The sequence below is a fragment of the Somniosus microcephalus genome, chromosome 19 (genome assembly GCF_052327205.1).
Source record: "Somniosus microcephalus isolate GS21.2 chromosome 19, FLI_Smic_1.0, whole genome shotgun sequence".
In the NCBI taxonomy this organism is placed as follows: domain Eukaryota; kingdom Metazoa; phylum Chordata; class Chondrichthyes; order Squaliformes; family Somniosidae; genus Somniosus; species Somniosus microcephalus.
In genome coordinates this window covers 39,616,576-39,643,863 of record NC_141005.1, presented here as the reverse complement: position 1 = coordinate 39,643,863, position 27,288 = coordinate 39,616,576, and the positions used below count along the sequence as shown (strand labels likewise).

The 27,288-nt window shown below is 43.4% G+C and overlaps 1 protein-coding gene across 1 annotated transcript in view; it reads right to left on the bottom strand.

Moving 5' to 3' along the window:
- Window positions 1-9,093: 9,093 nt before the first annotated feature.
- Window positions 9,094-27,288, bottom strand: part of LOC147104362 (leucine-rich repeat-containing protein 43-like) — a 57,454-nt gene continuing 39,259 nt past the window's right edge. The window contains exons 7-11 of the mRNA XM_085961648.1: window positions 21,135-21,274; window positions 20,406-20,474; window positions 19,300-19,605; window positions 12,100-12,205; window positions 9,094-9,324 (exon numbers count right to left, since the gene is read on the bottom strand). Of these exons, the coding sequence (XP_085817774.1) occupies window positions 9,161-9,324; window positions 12,100-12,205; window positions 19,300-19,605; window positions 20,406-20,474; window positions 21,135-21,274 (785 nt within the window). The 3' untranslated portion in view covers window positions 9,094-9,160. The remainder of the gene's footprint in view (window positions 9,325-12,099; window positions 12,206-19,299; window positions 19,606-20,405; window positions 20,475-21,134; window positions 21,275-27,288) is intronic.

Sequence of the window (27,288 nt, the reverse complement as noted above, 5' to 3'; positions counted from 1 at the left end):
GCCACCTTCCAATCTGTGGGAATCGTTCTCGAATCTATGGAATTCTGGAAAATGACAACCAATGCATCCACTATCTCTTTAGCCTCCTCTTTCAAAACCCTAGGATGCAGGCCATCAGGTCCAGGAGGTTTATCGGTTTTCAGTCCCATTAATTTCTCCAGTACTATATTTTTACTAATACTAATTTCTTTCAGTTCCTCAATTGATGCACTGGGGTTGATGGATGGGCTTTGGAGCATTCACGATGCTGAGAGGGTCGTGGATTACACGTTTGATGAGTTGGTCACGCCGCAGGGTAGGGCTGCACAGACAGAAGGGAAATGGGTGACCATCAGGCAGAGCAGTAGAGGCAGGCAGGTAGTGCAGCGGACCCCTGTGGCCATCCCCCTTTCAAACAGGTATACCAATTTGGATACTGTTGAGGGGGATGACTTACCAGAGGAAGGCAGCAGCAGCCAACTTCTTGGCACCAGGAGTGCTTCTGCTGCTCAGGAAGGGAGGAAAAAGAGTGGGAGAGCAATAGTGGTAGGGGATTCTATCGTAAGGGGAACAGATAGGCATTTCTGTGGCCGTAGACGTGACTTCAGGATGGTTTGTTGCCTCCCTGGTGCCAGGGTCAAGGATGTCACTGAACGGCTGCAGGGCATTCTGAAGGGGGAGGGTGAACAGGCAGAGGTCGTGGTTCACATTGGGACCAACGACATAGGTAGGAAGAGGGATGAGGTCCTGCAGCAAGAATTTAGGGAGCTAGGTAGCAGATTAAAGAGTAGGACCTCAAAGGTTGTAATCTCTGGATTACTCCCGCTGCCACGTGCTAGTGAGTATAGGAATAGGAGGATAGAGCACGTGAATATGTGGCTAAAGAGTTGGTGCAGGAGGGAGGGCTTTAGTTTCCTGGAGCACTGGGCCTGCTTCTGGGGAAGGTGGGACTTGTACAAGTCAGACGGGTTGCACCTGAACCAGAGCAGGACAAATATCCTTGCGGGGAGGTTTGCTAGCACTGTTCGGGGGGGTTTAAACTAAAATGGCAGGGGGTTGGGGACCTGAGCAAGGAGACAGAGGAAAGGAAAACAGGGATAAAAGCAAAAGATAGGAAGCAGAAAAACAAAAGTGGCAGTCAGAGAAATCAACGGTTTAAATCAAACGTGGCCACAGTAAATAATAATTCTAATAGGTCTAAGAGCGTTAAAAAAACAAGCCTGAAGGCTTTGTGTCTTAATGCGAGGAGTATTTGTAATAAGGTGGATGAATTGGCTGCGCAAATAGAGGTAAACGAATATGATTTGGTTGGGATTACGGAAACATGGCTCAAGGATGGCCAAGACTGGGAACACAACATCCAGGGGTATTCCATATTCAGGAAAGATAGGCAAAAAGGAATGGGAGGTGGGGTAGCATTACTGGTTAAAGAAGGGATTAATACAATTGTAATGAAGGATATTAGCTCTGAAGATGTGGAATCTGTATGGGTAGAATTGAGAAATACTAAGGGGAAAAAAACATTAGTGGGAGTGGTATATAGACCTCCAAACAGTAAGGTGGAGGTTGGGGATGGCATTAAAAGGGAAATTAAAGAAGCGTGCAATAAGGGCACAGCAGCCATCATGGGTGACTTTAATCTACATATAGATTGGGCCAACCAAATTAGTAACAATACTGTAGAGGAGGAATTCCTGGAGTGTTTACGGGATGGTTTCCTGGACCAATATGTCGAGGAACCAACCAGAGATCAGGCCATCTTAGACTGGGTATTATGTAACGAGAAAGGATTAATTAGCAATCTTGTTGTACGAGGCCCCTTGGGTCGGAGCGATCATAATATGATCGAATTCTTCATTTAAGATGGAGAATGAAGTAGTTGACTCAGAGACAAGGGTCCTCAATTTAAATAAAGGAAACTACGATGGTCTGAGGAGCGAGTTGGGTAGGATTGATTGGGGAATGGCACTCAAAGGGTTGACGGTGGATAGGCAATGGCAAACATTCAAAGACCGAATGGATGAGCTACAGAAATTGTTCATCCCAGTTTGGCATAAAAATAAAACAAAAAAAGGTTACTCAACCGTGGCTAACAAGGGAAATTAGGGATAGCATAAGATCCAAGGAGAGGACATATAAATTGGCTAGAAAAAGCAATAATCCTGAGGATTGGGAGCAGTTTAGGAGTCAACAAAGGAGGACAAAGGGATTAATTAAGAAAGGGAAAATAGAATATGAGAGTAAGCTAACAGGGAACATAAAAACTGACTGTAAAAGCTTTTATAGATATGTGAAGAGAAAATGATTGGTGAAGTCAAGCGTAGGTCCCTTACAATCAGAATCAGGGGAATTTATAATGGGAAACAAGGAAATGGCAGACCAACTAAATACATACTTTGGTTCTGTCTTCACAAAGGAGGACACAAATAACCTCCCAGAGATGCCGGGGAACATAGGATCTGATGAAAGGGAGGAACTGAAAGAAATCAGTATTTGTAGGGAAATGGTGTTAGGAAAATTGATGGGACTGAAGGCCGATAAATCCCCAGGGCCTGATGGTCTACATCCCAGGGTACTTAAGGAAGTGGCCCTAGAGATAGTAGATGCATTGCTGGTCATCTTCCAGAACTCGATAGACTCTGGAACGGTACCCATGGATTGGAGGGTAGCTAATGTTACCCCACTATTCAAAAAAGGTGGTAGAGAAAAAGCAGGGAATTATAGACCGGTAAGCCTGACATCGGTAGTGGGGAAAATGCTGGAGTCCATTATAAAAGATGTAATAGCAGAGCACTTGGAAAGCAGTGACAGGATCGGACAAAGTCAACATGGATTTACAAAAGGTAAATCATGCTTGACTAATCTACTGGAATTTTTTGAGGATGTAACTGGTAAAATAGATAAGGGAGAACCAGTGGATGTGGTGTATTTGGACTTTCAGAAGGCTTTCGATAAGGTCCCACATAAGAGATTAGCGTGCAAAATTAAGGCACATGGGATTGGGGGCAAGGTATTGACTTGGATAGAGAACTGGTTGGCGGACAGAAAGCAAAGAGTTGGAATAAACGGGTCGTTTTCCGAGTGGCAGGCAGTGACTAGTGGGGTACCGCAAGGATCGGTCCTAGGACCCCAGCTGTTCACAATATATATTAATGATCTGGACGAGGGAATTGGATGTAATATCTCCAAATTAGCAGATGACACAAAGCTGGGTGGGAGGGTATGCTGTGAGGAGGATGTCGTGAAACTCCAGTACGATTTGGACAGGTTGGGTGATTGGGCAGAAACATGGCAAATGCACTATAATGTGGATAAATGTGAGGTTATCCACTTTGGTGGCAAAAACAGGAAGGCAGATTATTATTTGAATGGCAATAGATTGAGAGAAGGGGAAGTGCAAAGAGACCTGGGTGTTGTTGTGCACCAGTTGCTGAAGGTAAGCATGCAGGTGCAGCAGGCGGTTAAGAAGGCAAATGGTATGTTGGCCTTCGTAGCAAGAGGGTTCGAGTACAAGAACAAGGCTGTCTTGCTACAGTTGTACAGGGCCTTGGTGAGACCGCACCTTGAGTATTGTGTGCAGTTTTGGTCACCTTACCTGAGGAAGGACATTCTTGCCATGGAGGGAGTGCAGCGAAGATTCACCTGGCTGATACCTGGGATGGCAGGAATGACGTATGAGGAGAGATTGTGTCGATTGGGCTTATACTCACTGGAGTTTAGAAGATTGAGAGGGGATCTCATCGAAACCTATAAAGTTCTGTCAGGTCTGGACAGACTAGATGCAGGAAGGATGTTTCTGATGGCTGGGGAGTCCAGAACCAGGGGTCATAGTCTAAGGATAAGGGGTAAGCCATTTAGGACAGAGATGAGGAATTTCTTCACCCAGAGAGTGGGGAACCTGTGGAATTCTCTGCCACAGAGGGCAGTGGAGGCCAGTTCATTAAATATATTCAAGAAAGAGTTGGATATATTTCTTAAGGCTAAAGGGATCAAGGGATATGGGGAGAAGGCAGGGACAGGGTACTGAAATTGGATGATCAGCCATGATCTCATTGAATGGCGGAACAGGCTCGAAGGGCCGAATGGCCTACTCCTGCTCCTATCTTCTATGTTTCTATGATGCACTGGGATTCGTTTCTAGAGGAATGGAATTGGAAAGCAGAGAAGTTATGTTGAACTTATATAGAACCTTGGTTGGACCACACTTGGAGTACTGTGCACAGTACTGGTCTCCATATTACAAAAAGTATATAGAGGCACTGGAAAAAAGATTTACAAGAATGATACCAGAACTGAGAGGTTTTACCTATCGGGAAAGACTGAACAGGCTGGGCTCTTTTTTTCTAGAATAGAGAATGCTGAGGAGTGATCTAATAGAGGTCCTTAAAATTATGAAGGGGTTTGATAGGGTAGACATAGAGAAGATGTTTGCACTTGTGGGAGAATCTAGAACTAAAGGTCATAAATGTAAACTAAATCCAATAGGAAGTTCAGGATCTTTACCCAGATAGTGGTTAGAATGTGGAACTCACTGACACAAGGAGTAGTTGAGGCAAATAACAAATGCCTTTAAGGGGAAGCTAGATAAGCACGAGGGGAAAAAGGAATCGGATACACTGATAGGGTTAGATGAAGAGGAGGGGGAGGAGGCTCGTGTGGAGCATAAGCACCAGCATAGACCAGTTGAGCCGAATGGCCTGTTTCTGTGCTGTAAATGCTATGTGATATATATAACATGAGTTAAAGTAGAGAGGCATTGATTGATACATTCAGCATTTGTATTTGGTGAAAGGATATCTAATGCATAGTGCTATAAATATTATTGGCAGTGGTGTGGAATTGTTGACTTGTGTTATGTAACACTGTAATAGACAATAGACAGAGTTTGGGTTGATGCAGGTTACATTGACAAGTTAGTGCTGTTGAATTAAGTTGCCCCAATATTTTTTGCTAATGTGAGGACATTCTCCTCTGGTGCTTCGTGATCCAGAACCTTACCTGCAAATCTGTACAAGGCACTCTTTTCATCAGAAGACTCTGCCCTCTTCCAGCTCCCTCCCTCCTTTACCCCCTTTTTTTCCCCTCTGCTTTTATAGAGCAGTGTCACTGTTGTGTTTTGAGATTTGTGGTCATTTGGCCACAGAAGGGGTTTGCTGTAATTTATATAAAGATACTGAATACTAAGTCACATTAAGTTGTCAAGGGGCTAACTTCACTGAACAACAGTGCTGGGAGATGCGGATTAGAATGAAGACAAAGCATCTAACCAGATTGCTTAAGATAATGAAAGTTTCTTTATACATTCCATTGATCATCCACACTTCTTATTGTTGGGATGGTCCCATTGATTTGGGCACAGGAGATTGTTCATAGCGGGGTAGGGGGGCTGCACTACTGGCCAAACTGCTGTCTTCCTGTCCAGCAAGAAGCACACATACTGGTGATGTTGAATCCAAGACAATATCTAGAGCAGACCTGAAATTTGTAACAGCCACTTTTTAAGGAGAAAAATGGGGCAGGGATATCATTACCTCAAACAAAAGGACCATTCTGATTAAATGTCAATCAAGAGAAGACTAAAACCCCAATTTTCTGAGGCTCCCTTGATGTCACAGAGCCTCATTGGTGGCAGGCATGGGTCAGAAAAGAGCAAAGAGTCCGCACTACCAGCAGCTAAAACCCACATTTCTACATGCAAATTATGTGAAAAAATTGGAACGAGGCCAATAACCTCACAGCAGAGAGTATCATAATTGGAGAACCGTCTAATGTAAATGAAATGTGCTTAGATTGGAACAATTTAAATTTGCACTATGTTTTAATTCACTTTCTAATATAAATTGTTAGACACCTTTATTTTCAGAAGTATCTTGAAATATTTTGAAGTATTACATAAGCTCTAAATATATTACTGAGTCCCTGTTCAAACTTCCAAATTCCTAGAGAGATTGTTCACTTGGATGAAGGGCTCAGGTACAGGAAGCACACATTTTAAAAGGAAGCACGAATTTAAAATGAGGAAGTTAGGTGTATGAAGGAATATAAAACGGGTTTTTTTCAGCTAAACATTAATAGAATTGTTGAACAAGTTACCAGGGAAGGCTATTAGAGTGGACAGTGTTTGCAAGAAAATTAAATGCCTTTCTGGAGAGATGAGATTGAGGATATGATGAGAATCCAGATATGTGGGGTTCATCTATGAAAGTAGTTTGGTCTTTTTTGGAACAATTGCCTTTTCCTAAAAAAAAAACCATATATTCCAAAATGTGAAAATGTTACAAGTAGTACACATTTCTGAGTTTTGATAAAAATTGAGAATTTTAAATATTAAATCAAGGGTGTCAGCAGAAATTTTTGTGGCGCCTATTCCACCTTTCAGAAGAATCTCACCAGGTACGTTTGTGATCTGGACAGCTCCTATATGGATGAACCTGGATTTTTTTTTCTGTAGAAGCATAAATTGTTTTGGTTTCTGTAAATTGCAGTCTTGGAAGAAGAGGGCAGACTTTTTTAGTTGTGAAGAGAGGAAATGAAATGAAAATCTGGAGAGATGTATAATGGACAGCTCAATCAATATTGTGCATTTTACACCATCACCCGAAGTCAAAATTACCCCCGCCCCCACCCCCCCGCCCCCTCGAGTCCAGGTAGGTTTGTCCCGGAGTGAACTTAAGTTTGGCAAGATGTCAGATTTGACTGCCCAGACACAAAGGCTTACTGGGCTTGATGGTGGAGAGATTGCTGTCAGCTGTGTTTTATTAGTGAAGCAAACACAATTAAAAAAAAAAACAATATGGCATCCCCAGGGTACAGGGAGTCATCAACTGCTCGTGTCAATTTGTGCATCTGTACAGAATGATACTGCTTTCATAAACAGAAAGGGATATTATGGCGAATGCATCCGCAGTATTTTGCTTTTGTATAAGGGAACTCCCTTAATGTTCAAGCAGTATGAAAGGACAAATAATGACGCACGCATGCACAAGTTTATCGAAGGACTCGAGCAGGCACGATGCTTGAATTTTATGACAATTATGTGTCTTCCCCAGTAATTGACGGTGACAATAGACTTGGCTTGCCTCCTTGAGCTGTGGTTGTTGACACGACATAGAACCTCCTGTACCCTGGAGGAAACTATATAAACAAGGCTCATAGGGACATTTTAGAGCAGACACTTGTGATCTTCAAACAACTGTTCTGATGTTTGGACCACTCTGGTGGGGGGAGGTGGTTAGGACAAGGACTAGTGGCAGCTGCAGGAATTATTAGGGCCCATTTTTCACTCCAAGCTAAGTTCAGGCTTAGCTGTCAGCGCAAAGCTAGCTAATAGCACAGTGAGGTGACTGCCTGCAATTTTCTGTAGTCCGCTCAATTGATTAAATATTTATGGCTGCTTGTGCAGGGAGCTAGCAGATAGGGGATGTGCAAAATTCAGCCAGTAGGTCAGATATAAAGGAATGTGCACATTTAAAGGTAAGAGGCTGGATATGGGGACAAATATTGTTTCAGCTTTTATAAAACTTGAAGATCAATTTTAAATATTTTTCTCCCTTTTCCAAGGCTGGGGGAAGTGCTGAGGAAAAAATGAAGTGCAAGGCAACCCTTGGTGAATGCACAAAACAGACTCTCTGGGCAAGTGATAGAGTGGAACAACAATTCCTAAAATACTACTTCTTGAGTACCACTTGTCAAATTAGTTCCCCATGTACCGCTTGTGACTTCCTCTCATCATATATTGCTTCCCTTTCCATGGGGATGTATAAAGCCTATTTTCCCTTTAGGACTTGTTTACATTTATATTTCAGGGTGTTGAGTCATCTGCAGCAAACTTTCTCTCCAACATAACCACCGAGTCTCTCTTCACTTCTGCAAATTGAGCCTTTTTAAAATTTAGTCCCGGTGAGCTATTATTCTTAAGCTTGCTACTGCCCCATTTTTTAAAATGAATTCATTCTCGGGATGTGGGCATCGCTGGCAAGGCCAGCATTTATTGCCCAGCCCTAGTTGCTCTGAGAAGGTGGTGGTGAGCAATTTTCTGTTTGATACAACTTGGTAGGCCACTTCAGAAGGCAGTTAAGAGTCAACCATGTTGGTTTGTTCAGAGATTTGTAGAAAAATCAGCTCTTAAAGAGTTGAAAGTACTATTTACATACCAGTTCGATATCCTGGAGAGATGTATGTTGGACATCTTGGGGTGTTGAGGGTTAACAGTCAAACTTCTTTGTATCTTGGAACAACAGGCTTTCCAATATAAACAGGATGACTTTGAAGTGTCGTGAAAGGAATGCATAGCTTGTCTTCTGATGCGGAAAGTGTGAGTGTAAGGAAATACATGACAGTAATGACATCAGCCAGGAGTGAATAAAATGCAACTTTGGTTAATAAACATAGCAAGGGTAGGAGGAACCCATTAGCTATAGCATGGAAAGTTAACGGTTGATAAAGCCTATTCTTCAAAGATGTTAGTAACTGTTACGTCAGGAAGTTCTGTTTGGGGAAGTAGCTTTGGGGTAAACAACTATAAACGTTTCCATGAATAGTCTGTTTTCAAAGGATTTTGGAATAAATACGTCATGAAGCCTTATCTATGACATTTTTCTTTGATGTAGTCAAAGTATAAAGGAACATGGTTTTCAGCATTTCTTTGGAGGGCTCGAAAGATACAGAAACCAAAAACCCACTCTCTAGAGTTAGGCTGATCACCTGTACTGTGTATCAAATAAAGTCTGTTCCGTATACTACACTATGAAGTGTCTCGTGCTTACTCGAAACGTGTTGTTGTGAACCACAGAAGAGAGGAGGTTGAATGCTGACAATACCTTGAAATTATTTTCATGCCTGAAAGTTCGCTGCAAGCATAAGTTTTCCAGATTCCAAAGATAACTGGGCCAAGGCAAGCGAATTTCGCCCCTTAGTTCACATATTGGAGCTCAGATTTCCCGAGAGCCCAGCATTCGAGAATAGTCCTTTCCAGGACCTTCGATGAAGTCTTGTGTTTTTAACTATGACAAATGAAAACTTCCACTCGCTGATGTTTAAGTGGCTGAAAACACAAACCTTGAACCTCATAGAATAACTATGAATCTCAAAAGAATAAAGAAATGCAAAGGTAGATTTAAAGTAATGGCCATTATTTTTATTGTTGAATTTCACAATGTAAATAAATTCCAGCAGCCACACATTATCTAAAATTGTACCAACTGACTGGGGAGCTAGTTGAGTTTGCTTCCTGCTGCGCATCTGCCATTGTCAACCACTGCTGTATCTCTAACTTAAACTCGACAAAGAGATGCTTAGGCACAACTTCCTCGGAAACCCCTGAATCTTCTTTTCCTTTTCGTTTCTCTGAAAAAAAACCAGAAGATACAAACTGCACATCATGGATTTACAAAGCATAGTGACCCCAGACTGCAGTGCATGAGTGCTGCCAGCAGACAATCATTAGTTGTTTGTTTTTCTGGAATCATATCTCAATCATGTAAATCCCACTAGTTTGGGCATAATATTCCACTGTTAAGGGAATAGTTGTTATCCTACTTGTGACACACGTAAGGTTGCAGTTTCCAGTTTATGGGATTCTCTGTTGTGAGCACAAGTTAAGTGTTGGAAGAGAGTCAGAACTGTGACTGGGGACTATTGACTTTGCTGAAAAATTATAACACTTTGAAACTCAAATACACATTAACTTGTGACAGATTAATAATTTGTACTTCTTGTTGTAATGGATTAACTTCTCATGGCAAGAAATACAAGTATTGCAATTTTTTTTTTTTGCATTGCAACATTAGACCTTGATGTTGTTATCCGAGAGTTTATTCCTATCCAGTCTGTGCTCGCCACTCTTGTTTGTTTGAAGTTTTGACACTTCATTTATTTTCTTGCCAATATTTTCCCTCTTTTTATTGTTAAAAGTAACGAATGATAATCATGTTATGAGATAAGATGGATATGTATTTTAAATGAGTTAATACCTTCATTAGAATAGGGGAGAAATGTTGGAAGGAAAAGTGAGGAGAGGCAATGGCCCAGAAATTCGGGTCGGGGGCTTCCTGCGGGTGTAAGCCCCCGACCTGCACCCGCGGGTGTAAGCCCCCGACCTGCACTTGCCTTGCGCGCTGACCATTGAGCTGTAGGGCCCCGTGGAATTCCGATCCGGGGCCTGGCCCAGCTGCCGGCGCGCAGTGCTTGCGTGTCCCAGGGGCGCAGTTAGTTCGATGCAGCCCCTGGGATCACGTGGGCCATGGGCAGCCAATCGGAGGAGGGAAAAGCCCATTAAGTCTTGACAAGAAGACCTGTCAAGACTTATAAATACTACGGCCCCAAAATAGCAGTAAACCTTCAAATAATTTTTTTTTTTTTAAATCACACTTTAAATAAACTATTAAATAACTATTTTAAACAATAATTTAAATTTTTGAAAAAAATAATTTTATATTCTAACGGGGCTAAAAATAAACTTACCTTGCTTTAAAATATTTAAAAATAATAAACTTGTGGAAAAAATGTTTTAATTTTAATTAATTGACCATTTCTAAATTCTAAAGACTTACCCTCCCGGAGAAACCTGTAAAAAAAAAAACGTAAGTTTAAAGCACATGCGCAGACTCCCCCGCGCACGCGTTCGACCTCTGAACCCCTTCGTTCAGCGGAACGGAAGTGCCGGTTTCCCGCGCATGCGCAGTGCATGCAGGAAACCGGCACTTCCATCGGGCCCACGTGTGTGTATCCCATGCGTACTCACCCATGGCGACCCGAATTTCTGGGCCAATATAAATGAAATGGTACAATTTTAAAGGGGGTGCAGGAACAAAGAGACCTGGGGGGTCACATACACAAACCTTTGAAGGTGGCAGGACAAGGTGGTAAGGCTGTTAAAATAGCTTATGGGTCCCTTGGCTTTATAAATAAGAGGCATAGAGTACAAAAGCAAGGAAATTATGGTAAACTTTTATAAATCCCTGGTTGGCCTCAGTTAGAGCAGTGTGTCCAATTCTGGGCACCACACTTTAAGAAGGATGTCAAGGAGAGGGTGCAGAGAGGATTTACTCGATTGCTAGAATGGTACCAGGGATGAGGGACTTCAGTTATGTGGAGAGACTAGAGAAGCTGGGATTGTTCTCCTAAGAGCAGAACAGGTAAAGTGGAGATTTAATAGCAGTGTTCAAAATTATGAAGAGTTTTGGGAGAGTAAATAAGGAGAAACTGTTTATACTGGCAAGATGGTTGGTAACCAGAGGACACAGATTTAAGGTAATTGGCAAAAGAACCAGAGGGGAGATGAGAAATTTTTTACGCAGCGAGTTCTTATGATCTGGAATGCACTGCCTGAAAAGGTGGTGGAAGCAGCTTAAAAGTAAAAGTAACTTTTAAAATGGAATTGGATATATATTTAAAAGAGACATTTACAGGGCTATAGGGAAAGAGCAGGGGAGTGAGACTAATTGGATAGCTTTCAAAGAGCCGGCACAGACATGATGGAACGAATGGCCTCCTTCTGTGCTGTATGATATGATTCATCTGCCATGTTGGATGCTTAAAGTCCCGCTTTACGCCTGTAAAATGGGTGCAATGTGATCCGATTTCTAGGTCTAGAACTTTAAAAACTGTTTCTATAAAAATATTACTTTTTATAGCATATTGGTAGACCTCCCATGCGATTGCTCATTGCAGCACCGTCTCTGATGCTCTCTGTAGTCCAATTGGCAGCCTAATGCAACAGTGGTTAACCCATCACATGGTACAGAAGATTTACTGAAGCTGTATATCATGTGATTAACATGCGGTAAAAATATTACATGCCTTATTATTACTGAAAGATACAGGCTTCAAGGATGTAATATTTACCTACGACTTTAGAAAAATTGTTCAATATTTGTGTAATATTATACAATATACATTTTTTGCGCTTTTTTCCATGGTGGATAAGCAGCATTTGCTTACAATGCAAGTGCTTTATTTAGTAACATAATTACTGCAAAGTTATTGAATAACAGGCATTATTCCTAGGAAATAATATGGTCAGTATTCATTGTAGCTGATTAACCTCTGGATACAAAACATCAGACCAAGTGAAGCATAGTATTTTGGTACACGAGTTTCTAAGACCATTACTACACTTACTGTGGTCCTGTTTGTCTTTTGGTTTATTTTCCGGACTTGCCACAGTGCCTTTCTCAGCTTTTGAATTGTCATCTTTTCTCTTTGCATTTTTTCCTTTTCTAGGCTCCTAAGAAGAAATTATGGACAGATGCAGCTTTTTAAAAACCAAATTAGAACATTAATTTTAAGCCATTATAATTGCCACAGTGATTTTTCTATTTGTTGCCTACGGTGATCAACCTTAACAGTATGTTGTTAAAGCTGGTTCTTTCTACCAAAATTATGTTTCTGTCAAGGGTGAACTATGTCCGCCTCATAACACCTTTTTCTAGTTATGTTGGCAAAAAATAAAGCACGGGGAATTAGAGGTAACCTTGTGACATGGGTTGGCAATTGGTTGGGAGGTAGGGGATAGAGAGTAGGAATAAAGGGAATGTTCTCTGATTGGCGGGATGTGACAAGTAGTATTACTCAGGTATCTGTACTGGGGCCTCTGCTTTTCACCATTTTTATGAATGACAGATGAAGGAATAGAGAGTTGTACAGCCAAATTTGCAGAGGACACTAAATTAGGAGGCACAGTAAGTTAGATCACGTATCTCGACTCCATTTACCCTGCCTGTGATCTGTATTTTTTGATACTGTCAGTCATGTAGATGGGAGCAGGAGGTTACAAAGGGACATAGATTGATTAAGTAAGTGAGCAAAACTGTGGCAGATGGAGTTCAATGTGGGGAGGTGTAAGGCCATCCACTTCAGATCCAAGAAAGTCAAATCGGATTATTTTCTTACTGGCCAGAGACTAGGAGCTGTGGAAGAGCAAAGGGATTTGGGCGTCCAAGTACACAAATCAATAAAAGCTAGTGCACAGTTACAAGAAGTAATCAAAAGGGCTAATGCAATGTTGACCTTTATCTCACAGTGGCTGGAGTACAAAGGGGAAGAATTATTCTTCAGTTGTACAGACTCCATCTGGAGTACTGCGTTCAGTTTTGGAGCCCAAACCTCAGGAAAGACATATCGGCCAAGGAAGGGGTACAGCCCAGATTCACCAGAATTATGCCAGGGCTTAAAGGGTTAAATTTTGAGGACAAGGTTGTATAAACTTGGCTTGTACGCCCTTGAGTTTAGAAGGCTGAGGGGTGATCTAATTGATGTGTTTAAAACGATAAAGGGTAGATACCGAGGAACTATTTCCTCTGGTGGAGGAATCCAGAACATAGGGGCACAATCTTAAAATCAGAGCCTGGCCATTCAGAGGTGAAATCAGGAAGCACCTTTCCACACAAAGGGTAGTGGAAATCTGGAGCCCTCTCCTACGAAAGGCTTTGGATGCTGGGTCAATTGAAATTTTCCATACTGAGATTGACATTTTTATTAGGTAAGGGTATCAAAAGATACAGATCAAAGGAAGGGAAAAGAGGGTGGTCAGGAACAATGTGCGACCCTTGAATACTGCTGACGGTGATATTTTAAATGAAAATGAGGAAATAGCAGACATGTTTAATAATTACATTGTCAGTATTTACAGTAAAGGACGAGAATAGCATTCCAGACATCCTAAGGAAACTAATATTGGGACAGGGACTCACCAAAATTAACGTAAGCAAAATAACAGTAATGAAGAAAATAATGGCACCAAAGAGTGCCAAATCCCCAGGACCCTGGGTCAAACATCCATCTGAAACGTTTGCAACCATCTTCAGCCAGAAGTGCCAAGTGGATGATCCATATCGGCCTCCTCCCGAGAAGCCAGTCTTCAGCTAATTTGATTCACTCCACGTGATAGCAAGAAATGGCTGAGCGCACTGGGTACAGCAAAGGCTATGGGCCCCGATAACATCCCGACTATCGTGCTGAAGACTTGTGCTCCAAGACTAGCTGTGCCTCTAGCCAAGCTGTTCCAGTACAGCTACAACACTGGCATCTATCCTACAATGTGGAAAACTGCCCAGGTATGTCCTGTCCACAAAAAGCAGGACAAATCCAATCCGGCCAATTACCGCCCCGTCAGTCTACTGTCAATCATCAGCAAAGTGATGGAAGGTGTCATCGACAATGCTATCAAATGGCACTTACTCACCAATAACCTGCTCACTGATGCCCAGTTTGGGTTCCGCCAGGACCACTCCGCTCCAGACCTTATTGCAGCCTTGGTCCAAACATGGACAAAGGAGCTGAATTCCAGAGGTGATGTGAGAGTGACTGCCCGTGACATCAATGCAGCATTTGACCGAGTGTGGCATCAAGTCACGGGAATCAGGGGATGGGGGATCTCTCCACTGGCTAGAGTCATACCTAGCACAAAGGAAGATAGTTGTGGTGGTTGAAGGTCAATCATCACAGCCCCAGGACATCGCAGCAGGAGCTCCTCAGGGCAGTGTCCTAGGCCCAAACATCTTCAGCTGCTTCATCAATGACCTTCCCTCCATCATAAGGTCAAAAATGGAGATGTTCGCTGATGACTGCGCAATGTTCAATGTCATTCGCAACTCCTTAGATAATGAAGCAGTCCTTGCCTGCATGCAACAAGACCTGGACAACATTCAGGCTTGGGCTGATAAGTGGCAGGTAACATTCGCGCCACACAAGTGCCAGGCAATGACTATCTCCAACAAGCGAGAGTCTAACCACTGCCCCTTGACATTCAACGGCATTACCATCACCGAATCCCCCACCATCAACATCCTGGAGGTCACCATTGACCAGAAACTTAACTGGACCAGCCACATACGTAAATACTGTGGCAACAAGAGCAGGTCAGAGGCTAGGTATTCTGCGGTGAGTATCTCACCTCCTGACTCCCGAAAGCCTTTCCACCATCTACAAGGCACAAGTAAGGAGTGTGATGGAATACTCTCCACTTGCCCGGGTGAGTGCAGTTGCAACAACACTCAAGAAGCTCGACACCATCCAGGACAAAGCAGCCCGCTTGATTGGCACCCCATCCACCACCTTAAAGATTCACTCCCTCCACCACCGGCGTACCGTGGCTGCAGTGTGTACCATCTACAAGATGCACTGCAGAACTCGCCAAGGCTCCTTCGGCAGCACCTCCCAAACACGCAACCTCTACCACCTAGAAGGACAAGGGCAGCAAGCACATGGGAACACCACCACCTCCAAGTCTCACACCATCCTGACTTGGAAATATAATCGCTGTTCCTTCATTGTCGCTGGGTCAAAATCCTGAAACTCCCCCCCTAACAGCACTGTGGGAGTACCTTCACCTCATAGACTGCAGCGGTTCAAGATTACAGCTCACCACCACCTTCTCGAGGGCAATTAGGGATGGGCAATAAATGCTGGCCTTGCCAGCGACGCCCACATCCCATGAACGAATTTTAAAAAAAATGTTGCCTGACCTGCTGAGTATTTCCAACATTTTCTGTTATTATCCCAGGACCTGATGGAGTCCATCCCAGGGTTTTAAAGGAAGTAGGTGAGAATATTGCAGATGCCCTAACTATAATCTTCCAAAGTTCTCTTGATTTAGGAACTGTTCCGTTAGGTTGGAAAATTGCACATCACTCCGCTATTTAAGAAAGGTGAGCGAGGGAAACTGGGGAATTATAAACCAGTTAACCTAACATCTGTTGTTGGGAAATTACTAGAGTCTATAATTAAGGATGGAGTGACTGAACACCGTGAAATTTTTCAGCTGATCAGAGAGCCAGCATGGATTTTGTAAAGGGTAGGTCATGCCTGACTAACCTGATTGAATTTTTTGAAGAGGCGACTAAAGTAGTGGACAGGGGAATGTCTATGGATGTTATTTATATGGACTTCCAGAAGGCATTCGATAAACTCCCTTATAAAAAACTGTTAGCTAAAGTTGAAGCTAATGGAATTGAAGGCAAATTATTGACCTGGTTAGGAGATTGTCTGAGCAGCAGAAGAGTGTGCAGGGATAATGCGCAGTTACACTAATTGGCACAATGTGACCAATGGCATCACACACGCATCTGCATTGGGGCCTCAACTATTCACCATATTTACTGTATTAACAACTTAGATAATGGGATAGAGAGCCACTATTCAAGTTTGCCAGTGACACAAAGATAGGCAGTATTGTAGACCATGTAGATGGAAGCATAAAATTACGAAGATATTAATAGATTAAGTGAATGGGGAAAAACTGTGGCAAATGGATTTCAATATAGTCAAGTATGAGGTCATCCACTTTAGACCTAAAAAGGATAGATCAGAGTACTTTCTAAATGGTGAAAAGCTAGAAACAGTAGAGATCCAAAGTGACTTAGGGGTCCATGTACATAGATCGTTAAAATGTCATAGAAACATAGAAGATAGGACCAGGAGTAGGCCATTCGGCCCCTCGAGCCTGCTCCGCCATTCAATGCGATCATGGCTGATCATCCACATTCAGTACCCTGTCCCTGCTTTCTCTCCATATCCCTTGATCCCTTTAGCCTTAAGAAATATATCCAACTCCTTCTTGAATATATTTAATGAATTGGCCTCTACTGCCTTCTGTGGTAGAGAATTCCACAGGTTCACCACTCTCTGGGTGAAGAAATTCCTCCTCATTTCTGTCCTAAATGGCTTACCCCTTATCCTTAGACTGTGACCCCTGGTTCTGGACTCCCTGACCATCGGGAACATCCTTTCTGCATCTAGTCTGTCCAGTCCTGTCAGAATTTTATAAGTTTCAATGAGATCCCCTCTCTTCTAAACTCCAGTGAGTATAAGCCTAATCGACCCAATCTCTCCTCATATGTCATTCCTGCCATCCCAGGTATCAGTCTGGTGAATCTTCACTGCACTCTCTCCATGGCAAGAACATCCTTCCTCAGATAAGGCGACCAAAACTGCACACAATACTCAAGATGTGGTCTTACCAAGGCCCTGTACAACTGCAGCAAGACATCCTTGTTCCTGTACTCGAACCCTCTCGCTACGAAGGCCAACATACCATTTGCCTTCTTAACCGCCTGCTGCACCTGCATGCTTACCTTCAGCGACTGGTGCACAAGGACGCCCAGGTCTCGTTGCACTTCCCCTTCTCCCAATCTATTGCCATTCAGATAATAATCTGCCTTCCTGTTTTTGACACCAAAGTGGACAACCTCACATTTATCCACGTTATATTGCATCTGCCATGCTTCTGCCCAATCACCCAACCTGTCCAAATCATACTGGAGTTTCTTGGCATCCTCCTCACAGCACACACGCCCACCCAGCTTTGTGTCGTCTGCAAACTTGGAGATATTACATCTAGTTCCCTCGTCTAGATCATTAATATATATTGTGAATAGCTGCGGTACCCCACTAGTCACTGCCTGCCACTCGGAAAAAGACCGAGTGGCAGGCAGTGACTAGTGGGGTACCGCAGGTATGGACAGGTACAGAAAATAATCAAAAAGGCTAATGAAATCTGGCCTTTATATCTAGAGGACTGGAATACAAGGAGTTAGAAGTTATGCTACAGCTATACAAATCCCTAGTTAGACAATATCTGGAGTACTGTGTTCAGTTCTGGATACCTGGAGACCAAGGGTTAAATTACGAGGAGAGATTACACAAACTAGGGTTGTATTCCCTGGAATTTAGAAGGTTGAGATGATTTGAGGTGACGAAGTTTTCAAGCTATTAAGGGGAACTGGTAGGATAGATAGAGAGAAACTATTCCTGCTGGTTGGGGAGTCTAGGACTAGGGGACATAGCATAAAGGTTAGAGCCAGGCCTTTCGGGAGTGAAGTTAGGAAAGAACTTCTACACGCAAAGGGTGGTAGAAATTTGGAACTCTCTTCCGCAAACAGCAGTTGATGCTGGGCCAATTGTTAATATTAAAACTGAGATAGATTTTTGTTAACCAAAGGTATTAAGGGATATGGGTATATGGAGTTATGTCACTGATCAGCCATGATCTCACTGAATGGTGGAACAGTCTCGAGGGGCTAAATGGCCTCCTGTTCCTATGAGGGTAAATGGAGTTGAGGTACAGATCAGCCCTGATCTAATAGAATGACAGAACAGGCTCAAGCGGCTGAATGGCCTACTCCTGTTTCTGTGTACCTATGATTGAAACATTAACCTCTGTTAACGAGCACGAGCCTAGATCTTCTGCGGGTTGATTGCTGCTAGGCAGGACTTTTGCCCATCTGACTAAACTAGTGCTGACCCTGGTGAATTTTCAGGGCATGCCCTTATGGTATTTCCACCTACAATTGGAAGCCTCCCAGTGGGGCAGGAAATGTTGTGCTGCTATAGGATTTAAGTGCAGCTTAAAGAGGCAGGTGTCAACAGGAACAGTTTTTTTTTGTTGGTAAACAGGATTGAGAATTGTGGTGCACTGTCTGCGAGGTCTGCTTCAGATTGCTGAGCCTAGCAGTTTTCAGTGGATTGTTGCTGATTAAGTACACATCGGGAGGGAGATGGAGGGCAGAGGTCCTCTGAGATAATTGCACAGACACAGTGGAAGGAAGTGACCAGGGCAGTAAGTACCACCTCCAACACCCTGCATGGCAACTCAGTGCTGCAAGAAGTTTAATGATCTGATGAGGTCAGGTAAGGTAATGAGAGGGCAGCTACACCTTGGTGACTGGAATCCCGCCAGAAGCCCACGACACACATCAGATGACCCCAGCCTAGGGAAATGGGTCACGGTGGATTCGGAGACGTGGGCAGAAGTTCTGCCTTGCTGGAACATTGTCCCAAAATAGGGAATCAAGCCCATTTATTCTACAAACAGTGGAATGAATAAGCAAACCCATAGAATAAAGTGTCATGTCAATGAACTAATATTAATATTATGCTCATTAAACTTTAACAGACCTTGGAGTTAACCATCATACTATTATGCAACCATCATTATGCCACTCCATGTGCTGTATTTCTAATATCTTTGGTACAGCAGACAGAATGATGAAACCATATCTTGTAGTGATTCTCTAATCTACAGGACAATAAATTGACTTAATCATGCCGCATCAATTGTCTAAAGGCTAGCCGTTTAGCACAGTTCATTTATGAAAACCCCACCTCTTCCTCTACAGTTTAGCAAATGATCACAATTAAAGCACACTTCATAATAAATAATTCAGTACATTGAACAAAATAATTTTTTTATTCTTTTCTGTTAAAAGATTCATGTTAACTAATTCATCTAATATTGGGCTCACACTTTAAATTTTGTAGACATGGTTACAAGATTAATAAGCCATTTAGCTCTTATTTTAAATGTTCGTAGTTGTATATTACCTTGGCCTCTGGTATTGGCGATTCCACTTTTGGCTCAATTTTGGGAACTCCTAAATCACAAACCATTTCGAAGAAGTGATCTCCTTTTACAATGGAGTACAAATCTACATGGCAATTTCCGAGTATTTTCTGAATAGGTGGATTACTTCGAAGTGCAACAGCTAGCTTCTTTTTATCCTTGGCGCTGCCTTTGCCCTTTGTATCCTTGACGCTGCCTTTGCCCTTCGTATCCTTGGCGCTGCCTTTGCCCTTTGTATCCTTGGCACTGCCTTTGCCCTTCGTATCCTTGGCGCTGCCTTTACCTCCCTAATTCCTCCTCAAAAAAATATACATTTTAGCCAAATCAACATTTGCAAACACCAAAAAGCAACAGACATTTTTACATTGTTATTTAATGATTGGCCACTCTAGATTGGCATCCGGGCACGAAAACTGATGAACTAATACCGGGGAGTCTACGGCTGACACTACTGACCATATCCAAGGGGCTTCACCCAACTTGAAATAATGACCCTGAATTTGCGGTTGGAGGCATCTCGTGGGGAAATACCTCCAATCTGCAAAATAAAATGCCCGTGTACCTGGGGCCTCGGGACCCATGGAGACCCGCGGTCCTGGGCCTTCCCGGGTACCCACGGGAAGAGGCCCGCGTATCCCAGGGGCGCAGGCGGTTCGCAAGCACTCCTGGGATCAGGTGGGCCGGACCAACGAATGACAGAAGGGAATCCCCATTATGGGGATTCTGTATGTACACACCTCGTACGTGCCCGTAGGGGCTGCAAATTACGGTCCATTGAGTCCCCATAATTATGCAGCGTGGTATTATGGAGCAATATTTCCCCAACATTTAGGGGATTTTTAATTGAGAAAAAATATGAGCAAAGTGAGTAATAGGGAAATACTTTGCAACATAAGCATTTTACTCCAGATTAACCTTCCCCATTGAGCTACTTTCTTCCCTTTCTGTTTCTTGGCTCTCCCTGGGTCAACCTCGTCTGGTTGAAGGGATGGATGGCCTGCTCCAAGGCCAGTAACAGATATGAGTGAGCCCTCTAATTTTCTCTGCAGTGTATATTTGGCATAGTTTGCAAGTGCATTGTTACCACCTTTGCTTGATCTTTCATGGAAGCTTCTGGAATGTTGTTATCCTCCATCTCGATTGGCCATGAAAGGATCTATTGAAAGAAACAAGAGTTTAGTCTCAAAATAAAATGATCGCTTAACAAATGTACCATCAGAGGAGTTAGAACATACCAACAAGCAAACAATATTTCAAGAGAATAAAACTCAAGTTACAAAATCCTCAAGATAGCATTTCAAATCTTTTAATTTTATTTTAATAACTGCTCAGATTTTAATGATCTATAAAAGTATATTGTGTTCATAAGTATAGCTGATGCCTGAACGAGAGAATGCCACTCAGCCCCATTCGTAAGAAAGAAAATAGAAATTTTAAATGATCTTTGCTGTGAATGGAAAAATGATATTCTCCTAATACTCTTTCTATGTTTGAGCTTTCTACCTACAGTGTTTTTTTTAATAAGACATATAAGGGGCTAAACATCCTCAACCACAGTGGTGGATTCTGAGTGCAAGACTCCAGATCTGGGTCATCAGATATTCATCAGAACTAGAATTGAGTTTTTGATTCTGCTTCAGTGGTGTGCATTAAAAGATTCAGAATATCCAAGGCAACTTCAATCAGCAACGAAACCCGTGGAAAACTCAGGCCATTGATTGTTTGCAGAAACCGAAACAAACTGTTAAACAGGTAAAACAAATCCGATCAGTGAGCATAACAGAATTAGCCGCCAATAACCATAAACAAGGTCTACCTTTTCTTCGACTACAGTTACTGTCAGACCACCTTGCAGCAATTTCTTCAGTGCGTACAACTCTTTCACCAGGTACTCCTTGGTATAGTTATATATAATAGGATCTGCCCATGGTTTTTGAGGTGTCTTGTGAGTAATCACTGAAGGGCAAAATCAAATGTAAAAAGAGTTAAAATTTATTTTGTAGCTTATTTTCCTTTCCATGCAAACCTGTTGCCCATACCCTGGCATGTTTTTATGCCCCCTTTCTCTCCTGCCATTTCCTGAAAATCATGAGCATTATCGTGTTTAACTTGATAAGCGGTATAATGTCAGCCATGCTATATACACCACATGATAGGGATAGTAATTGACCTAATAACATGGAGTTTTATAAGGCAATAAAATACCACATTCCCGACTGTTTTACGCATATTAGTTTCTTATGAAAATATCCCTCTTCCAGTCATGTTCTGCAAACCCACAGATCAATATTTGACAACTATAATAGAAGATTTAGAAAAACTCAAGAGTAGAAAATAGTGTTGGGCATCAGAAATTGGCAGCCGATCCACATCGTTAAGGGTCAGTGAGGAAGGGAAAGTTACAAGCTGAAATATTAAAGCTTATCAACAGAAAATAATGGAGAACTAAAAATGGAGCAAATTTGAATAGAATCGATAAAATAGAGTCAAGAGATGGGATAGAAAGAAGTATGGACAAAATTAATCTCATGGTCTGAGCTGTACTGAGTTTTAGTAAAGTATGTGCCATATTGCTGGAATGTTTAGTTGGACTTGGTTTGGGATCCATTCATCTCTGTTAAAAACAAGAGCTACAGTGAAGCAAACAATAATATTGAATTTTATTTTACTGGGGATAAAACTGAATCTCTGTATTTTCTCTTCTATGTGTAGCTTAAGGCCCTGGTTCAGTTGTTACTCTGACAGCCTTTAAAAATGTAATGAACAGCTCAACTATGTATACACCTTTTGTACTTGACCTGTACTTATTGTAACCTTTATTAAACTGCGAGTGATTGTCTTTTGGGTTGTTGCAAGTTTAGGACCTTATCTACACCACAGAATCAACAGCAGCGGTACTTCTTTCTAGCCCATTCCTTGGCTCCATTTCATTTTATCCATTATGATATTCAAGCTCCAATCCTGAAATTTGATAATCTCTCATCATATCCATGGTTGTCCTGCAGCAAAATCCTCCATCTTTTTAAAAAAAATATCTGCCCATTTACATGGGCTGAAAATCCATGGGCCTTTGATTCCCGGTGTGAGTGCCGAGATGGGCCTGTCGGGAAGCTCCACTCCTGACCCCACAAGGGTGTCACCCCAAACAAAGCCCTGTGGAAGTTGAAGACCAGGTCCCAGTGCAAATGGGTCCCAACCCATCTCCCAGGCCGTTCACTGTACTCCCACCAGACGTATGGCAGGAGTGCGCTGGAAGGCCAGGCAGAAATTCAGTGCCGTTCCGGTGGCCCAGCACATTGGCACTACAATGTACTGGCCATGCTAGTAGGAATTGGGTTTACAGCTACACTGAGTTCCAGTACAATGGTGGGTAGATTTTCAACTTGTCACTTGGGCGTAAAAAAAAGGGGTCGTCAACAATTGTAGAAACTGCCCAATTTGTAATCAGTGAAAATGAAAATTGGGTGGTTTCTATAATGGGCAGCGATCTGCAATGGCAGTGCTACCAAGGGGCAGCAAGTTGAAAATCTACCCTGATGTCTTCTAGTCATGATGTACTCAATAGCTCCTTTTCTACATCATAGCTACTTTATCTCTGCCTCAGCACGGTGCCTAAGAATAGCTTCCAGCCAGTTATGTACTTAACTAATGTATGTGACGGTCTTTCGAACTCCAGCAATTACCAGGAACATAATGATCCCCAAGTCTTTATCAACTCTAATCTGCGCATTATGCAAATACTGTAATTGAGAGAGATCTCACAGGAAAGATGTGAAATTCTGTAAGCAAGTAGCTCTGGGCTGGATTTATACACCTCCTAGGGTTTGACTAAAGATCAAAATTGGCAGAAACCTAAGATCATTTAGCTCCCATCCTAATCAGATAGTGCCTGTTATAGAGGGAACAAAGAGAGGGAAAGAGGGAAGAAAAATATTAAAAGGGGACAAGAGCAGAAGAAAGCTGCCTGAAGATCAATGAGATGTTTACTTAAAGGCAAAGCAACAGTTAGCAAGGCCAGAGCCCCACAAAAGCTTTCCTGTGGGGCTGTGTTTACCTTTCAAATATCTACCAACTAACAGTTGGCACAAGGGTTAAACCTAAGTAACTGCATCTGTAAGGCCTAACTGATATAGAATCTCAAATACCAGAGATTAGATAAAAACAAGCCCAATCGACATAGTATACTTGGATTTTCAAAATGATTTGACAAGGTGCCACACAATAGACTAATTTATAAGGTAGGGTCCTGTGGGATTTGATAAGGAATTGGTTCCATTCTCAGAGACAGTGTTGTTATTAATGGTTGTGGGTCTGTGGGGAGAATGGTGTTAGGACCGTTCTCTTCACCATCTATATTAATGATCTGGATGATGGCATTGGAGGAACTGTTGGGAAGTTTGTGGATGACACTAAGATTTGTACTGGTGTTAGAACATTGGATGAGAAAAAATACCACAATGCGATCGTGATGTGAAGGTGGAATGAGCCTGCATCCAACAGATGGCATGTAATGTACATAAATGTACTGTTTTGCATGTGGGTAGGGCTAACGCCAAGCATGTATGTACCAAGCAGGGCTCTGAACTAAAGTCTGTTGAGCAGAAAGAGACCTTGGTGTTTGAGTCTCAAAGTTCACAATCAGTCCCGCAAGGCTATAGTAAAGGCTGATAAAATATTGGGATTTATTAACAAAAAGCAAAATACTGCAAATGCTGGAAGTCTGAAAACATCCTTGGTGTCGACCTGCTTTTCTTCTTCCACCAGACTCCTGGGCCACTGCAGCCTGCTCCGCCTTGCTGGCCTTTCATGCTTCCCATTCTACCTAACCCCTTTAGCTATTCACACACTCTCTGGGCTGGATTTTCCCTGCGGAGGCGGGATGGCGGTGGGAGAGCTGGTTGGCGGTTTCCGGTCCCGCTCCTGTCTGCAGCCGCAGACAGGAGCGGGACTGGAAGGGACCACGGCCACATTGATTTTGACAGTTGTGTTGTCAGTGTTCTGCAGCATTGAGGTGATACAAACACTGACGAGCACTGCACAAAGGTGCACGTCTGCACCCAGGCTCAACCATGACTCCCTCCATATGCTTATGGAGGGAGTAACAGCACGCAGGGAGATTCTCTACCTTTCCCATGGGTGGAAGAGACCTCCCCAGATCATCAACGCTGTCTGGTTGCACATTGCACAGGAGGACACAAGCAGGGATGTTGTCAGGAGTGCCTGGTTGCAGTGGCGCCAACCTTTCAATGATCTCAGTAGATCACGAAGTGTTACTGCAAAGCCACACTCAGACTCACCTTGCTGTGCCACTCATCGCATCCCCATCACTCTGCCTTCCCTCCCCTACTCCTGCACATCTTTACTCACACCAACTTACCTTGCACCTCCACCCATCCCTCTCTATCTACATTATCACTTCCCCATCTCATTAGCCACCCCTCACACTCACCCTCATCCAACTGCAAGCATATCAACTAACAACACACAAGGGTAGGCACTTGAGAGGTTTAGCAAATGTCCATGTGAAGTTTCTGGTAATGAGTTGTCAGACTGTGCTGCCTTCCTTTAGGAATTTATGTTAGTTTTCCAGTTAATTCAGGGGTTTGAGTAATTTGGGTCGATTTCCATTGTGTGCCACCACCTAGTGGATATTTGGTACCTAGCAAGTGCAGTAAAGCGCAGTAAAGTAAACTACTGTATATCACAGACCTGCAGCCACACATGGTCTGGGAAGTTATTTTCTTGCTATGCTCTGGCCTTGGACACTATGGGCTAGAAATTCAGTAGGCTTTGCGCCCAGTTTTCGCCCAAAGAGGGCTTTTGCGCCACTTGCTGAGCTTTCGCCGATATTCAGCGCTGCAGTAATGGCGGCGTTAGCCAGTAGCGCTGCGCCGCCACCGATGACATCATCGGTGTGCGCAGTGCCCCGCTACCGGCCCGACCGCCATATTGAGTTGCGGCCGCCTCTTCCGCAGCGGCCGCAAACAGCGATCAGAAAACGGGGCCGTCCTGTAGCGTTAGTGGGGCGAGTTAAGGCGGAGGTGCGGTCGGCCGCTTTTTCGGCGGCCGCCTGCCCGCACCTCCTTCCCCGGCCTCCTCCACCCCCCGCCCCCGCGGCATTGCCGGCTGTTTTCCGGGAGCCCGGCACTTCTCCGTGGTGCCGGGCTCATTTGCCGGCACTAGCGAGCGGCGATCTCGCTGTTGCAGGCACCTCCCCCTTAAGAGAGGGAGGAAGGCCTGCAGTACCGCAGCCTGCCGCTCCGCAGCGGGTGGCGCTGCGGCACCTAGCGTGCCGATATTCAGTTTCAGCGCCCCAAGCGGGGGCGCCGAAACCCTTGAATAGCGGCCGCCTTCGAGTTGGGGCGCTGAAACTGAATTTCCGGCGGGCGCAAGTGGCTTGGAATGGCTTGGACATTAAAGGGATGCTTTATGGTGCTGGTGTGGGATGGTGTCAGCCTGGTGCATCATGTGGCATCCAAGGTTTACAGCGTCAAGTGAAGTAAATCTGGCCATGGTGATGCCATTGCTGGCCTCCCGGGCAGCATTGTTGTCAGGGGCTGATGTCCTGTGCAGCATCAGGTGATGGTGGAGAAGGTTGGTGTTGGTGTGCCTGGTGATGTTGGTGTTGGGGCTGCTCATGGAAAGATTCAGAGGACCAAGATGTGATTTTTTTCAAGGGCACTGATGTTGCTGGAATAGCTGACAGCTGCAGGTGAGATGACAGAAGCGATCTGTCAATGGTGCGAGAGGTTGTTCCAATGAGGTGGCACTGGATATACAGTTGGCTCTAAACACTTGCAAGGTAAAGAAACCTCTATATGTCTTAGAAATGTAGTAACCAACAGTTTCTGAGCTCTGAAACTGAACAGCTGCAACATGGCATCCTTTATACCACTTCTGCAGCTGTCAGCTTATCAGATACATCAGAGCAGACTCCATTCACACCAGGGTGAGCTGGCGAGTTCCCTGAGCAGCGGGTAACCCATGGGGAGTACATAAAATTGCAAGGTAGGCTCAAAATACCATTGAATTGGCTGTTAACAAGCCATTTCATTATATAAATTGTCTCCCCCGCCGCTTGGTGTCGGGTCAGTTCTCCGCTGACAGACTCGACACCTGGGAGACTCGTGGAGGCAGGTTGACAGCAGGTTTCCTACCCACTGTCAATCTTTGCTATTTTGACAGCGAACCCGCCTCCAAACCCGCCCTCTGAGCATCGGCAAAATCCAGCCCTCCTATGTTTTTTATTCTCTCATTATGTCTCCTTTCATGTCCTGCTAATATCACTTCTGCCATTTAACCATCAGCTGTTCTCCACCCAAGCACTTTGCAGTCATTCCATTTCTTTTCTTGTGTATGTTTTTTTTTCCCTTCCTCCTTTTCCTTATTTTGTTCCTTTTTAATTATTTTGTTCCTCTGTAATATCATTCAGTACTTAGTAAGGGTCTTAAGACTTGAACCACGACTTCTGTTTCTCCAGGGATGCTGTCTAATCTGATGTATATTTCCAGCTTTTCTGTTTTTGTACTAGTATGTGTTGCTCGGACAATCCCATATAAAACAAAAAGAACCATAATGTCCTGGTACAAGACCTTGGTTAGGCCTCATCCAGAATACTGCATCCAGTTTTGATCCCCTCACACGATAATGGGGCTCTGGAAAAGGTTCTGAGGAGGGCCATTAGAATGATACCAAGCTTAAAAGCCCTTAGTTTCGTACATTACAACAGTGATTGCACTTCAAAAGTACTTCATTGGCTGTAAAGTGTTTTGGGCTGTCCGGGGTTGTGAAAGTCGCTATATAAATGCAAGTATTTCAAGTCTTTAGTTTAGTTATCATAGAGCAGAGTCTTTTTACTCTAAAAAATCTAAAGTCTAGACTGTGTGTGTGTGTGTGTGTGTGTGTGTGTGTGTGGATAGACTCGTTGAGTTAGATAGAGTAGGAAGACCAGGGCACGTGCGCATGTTACA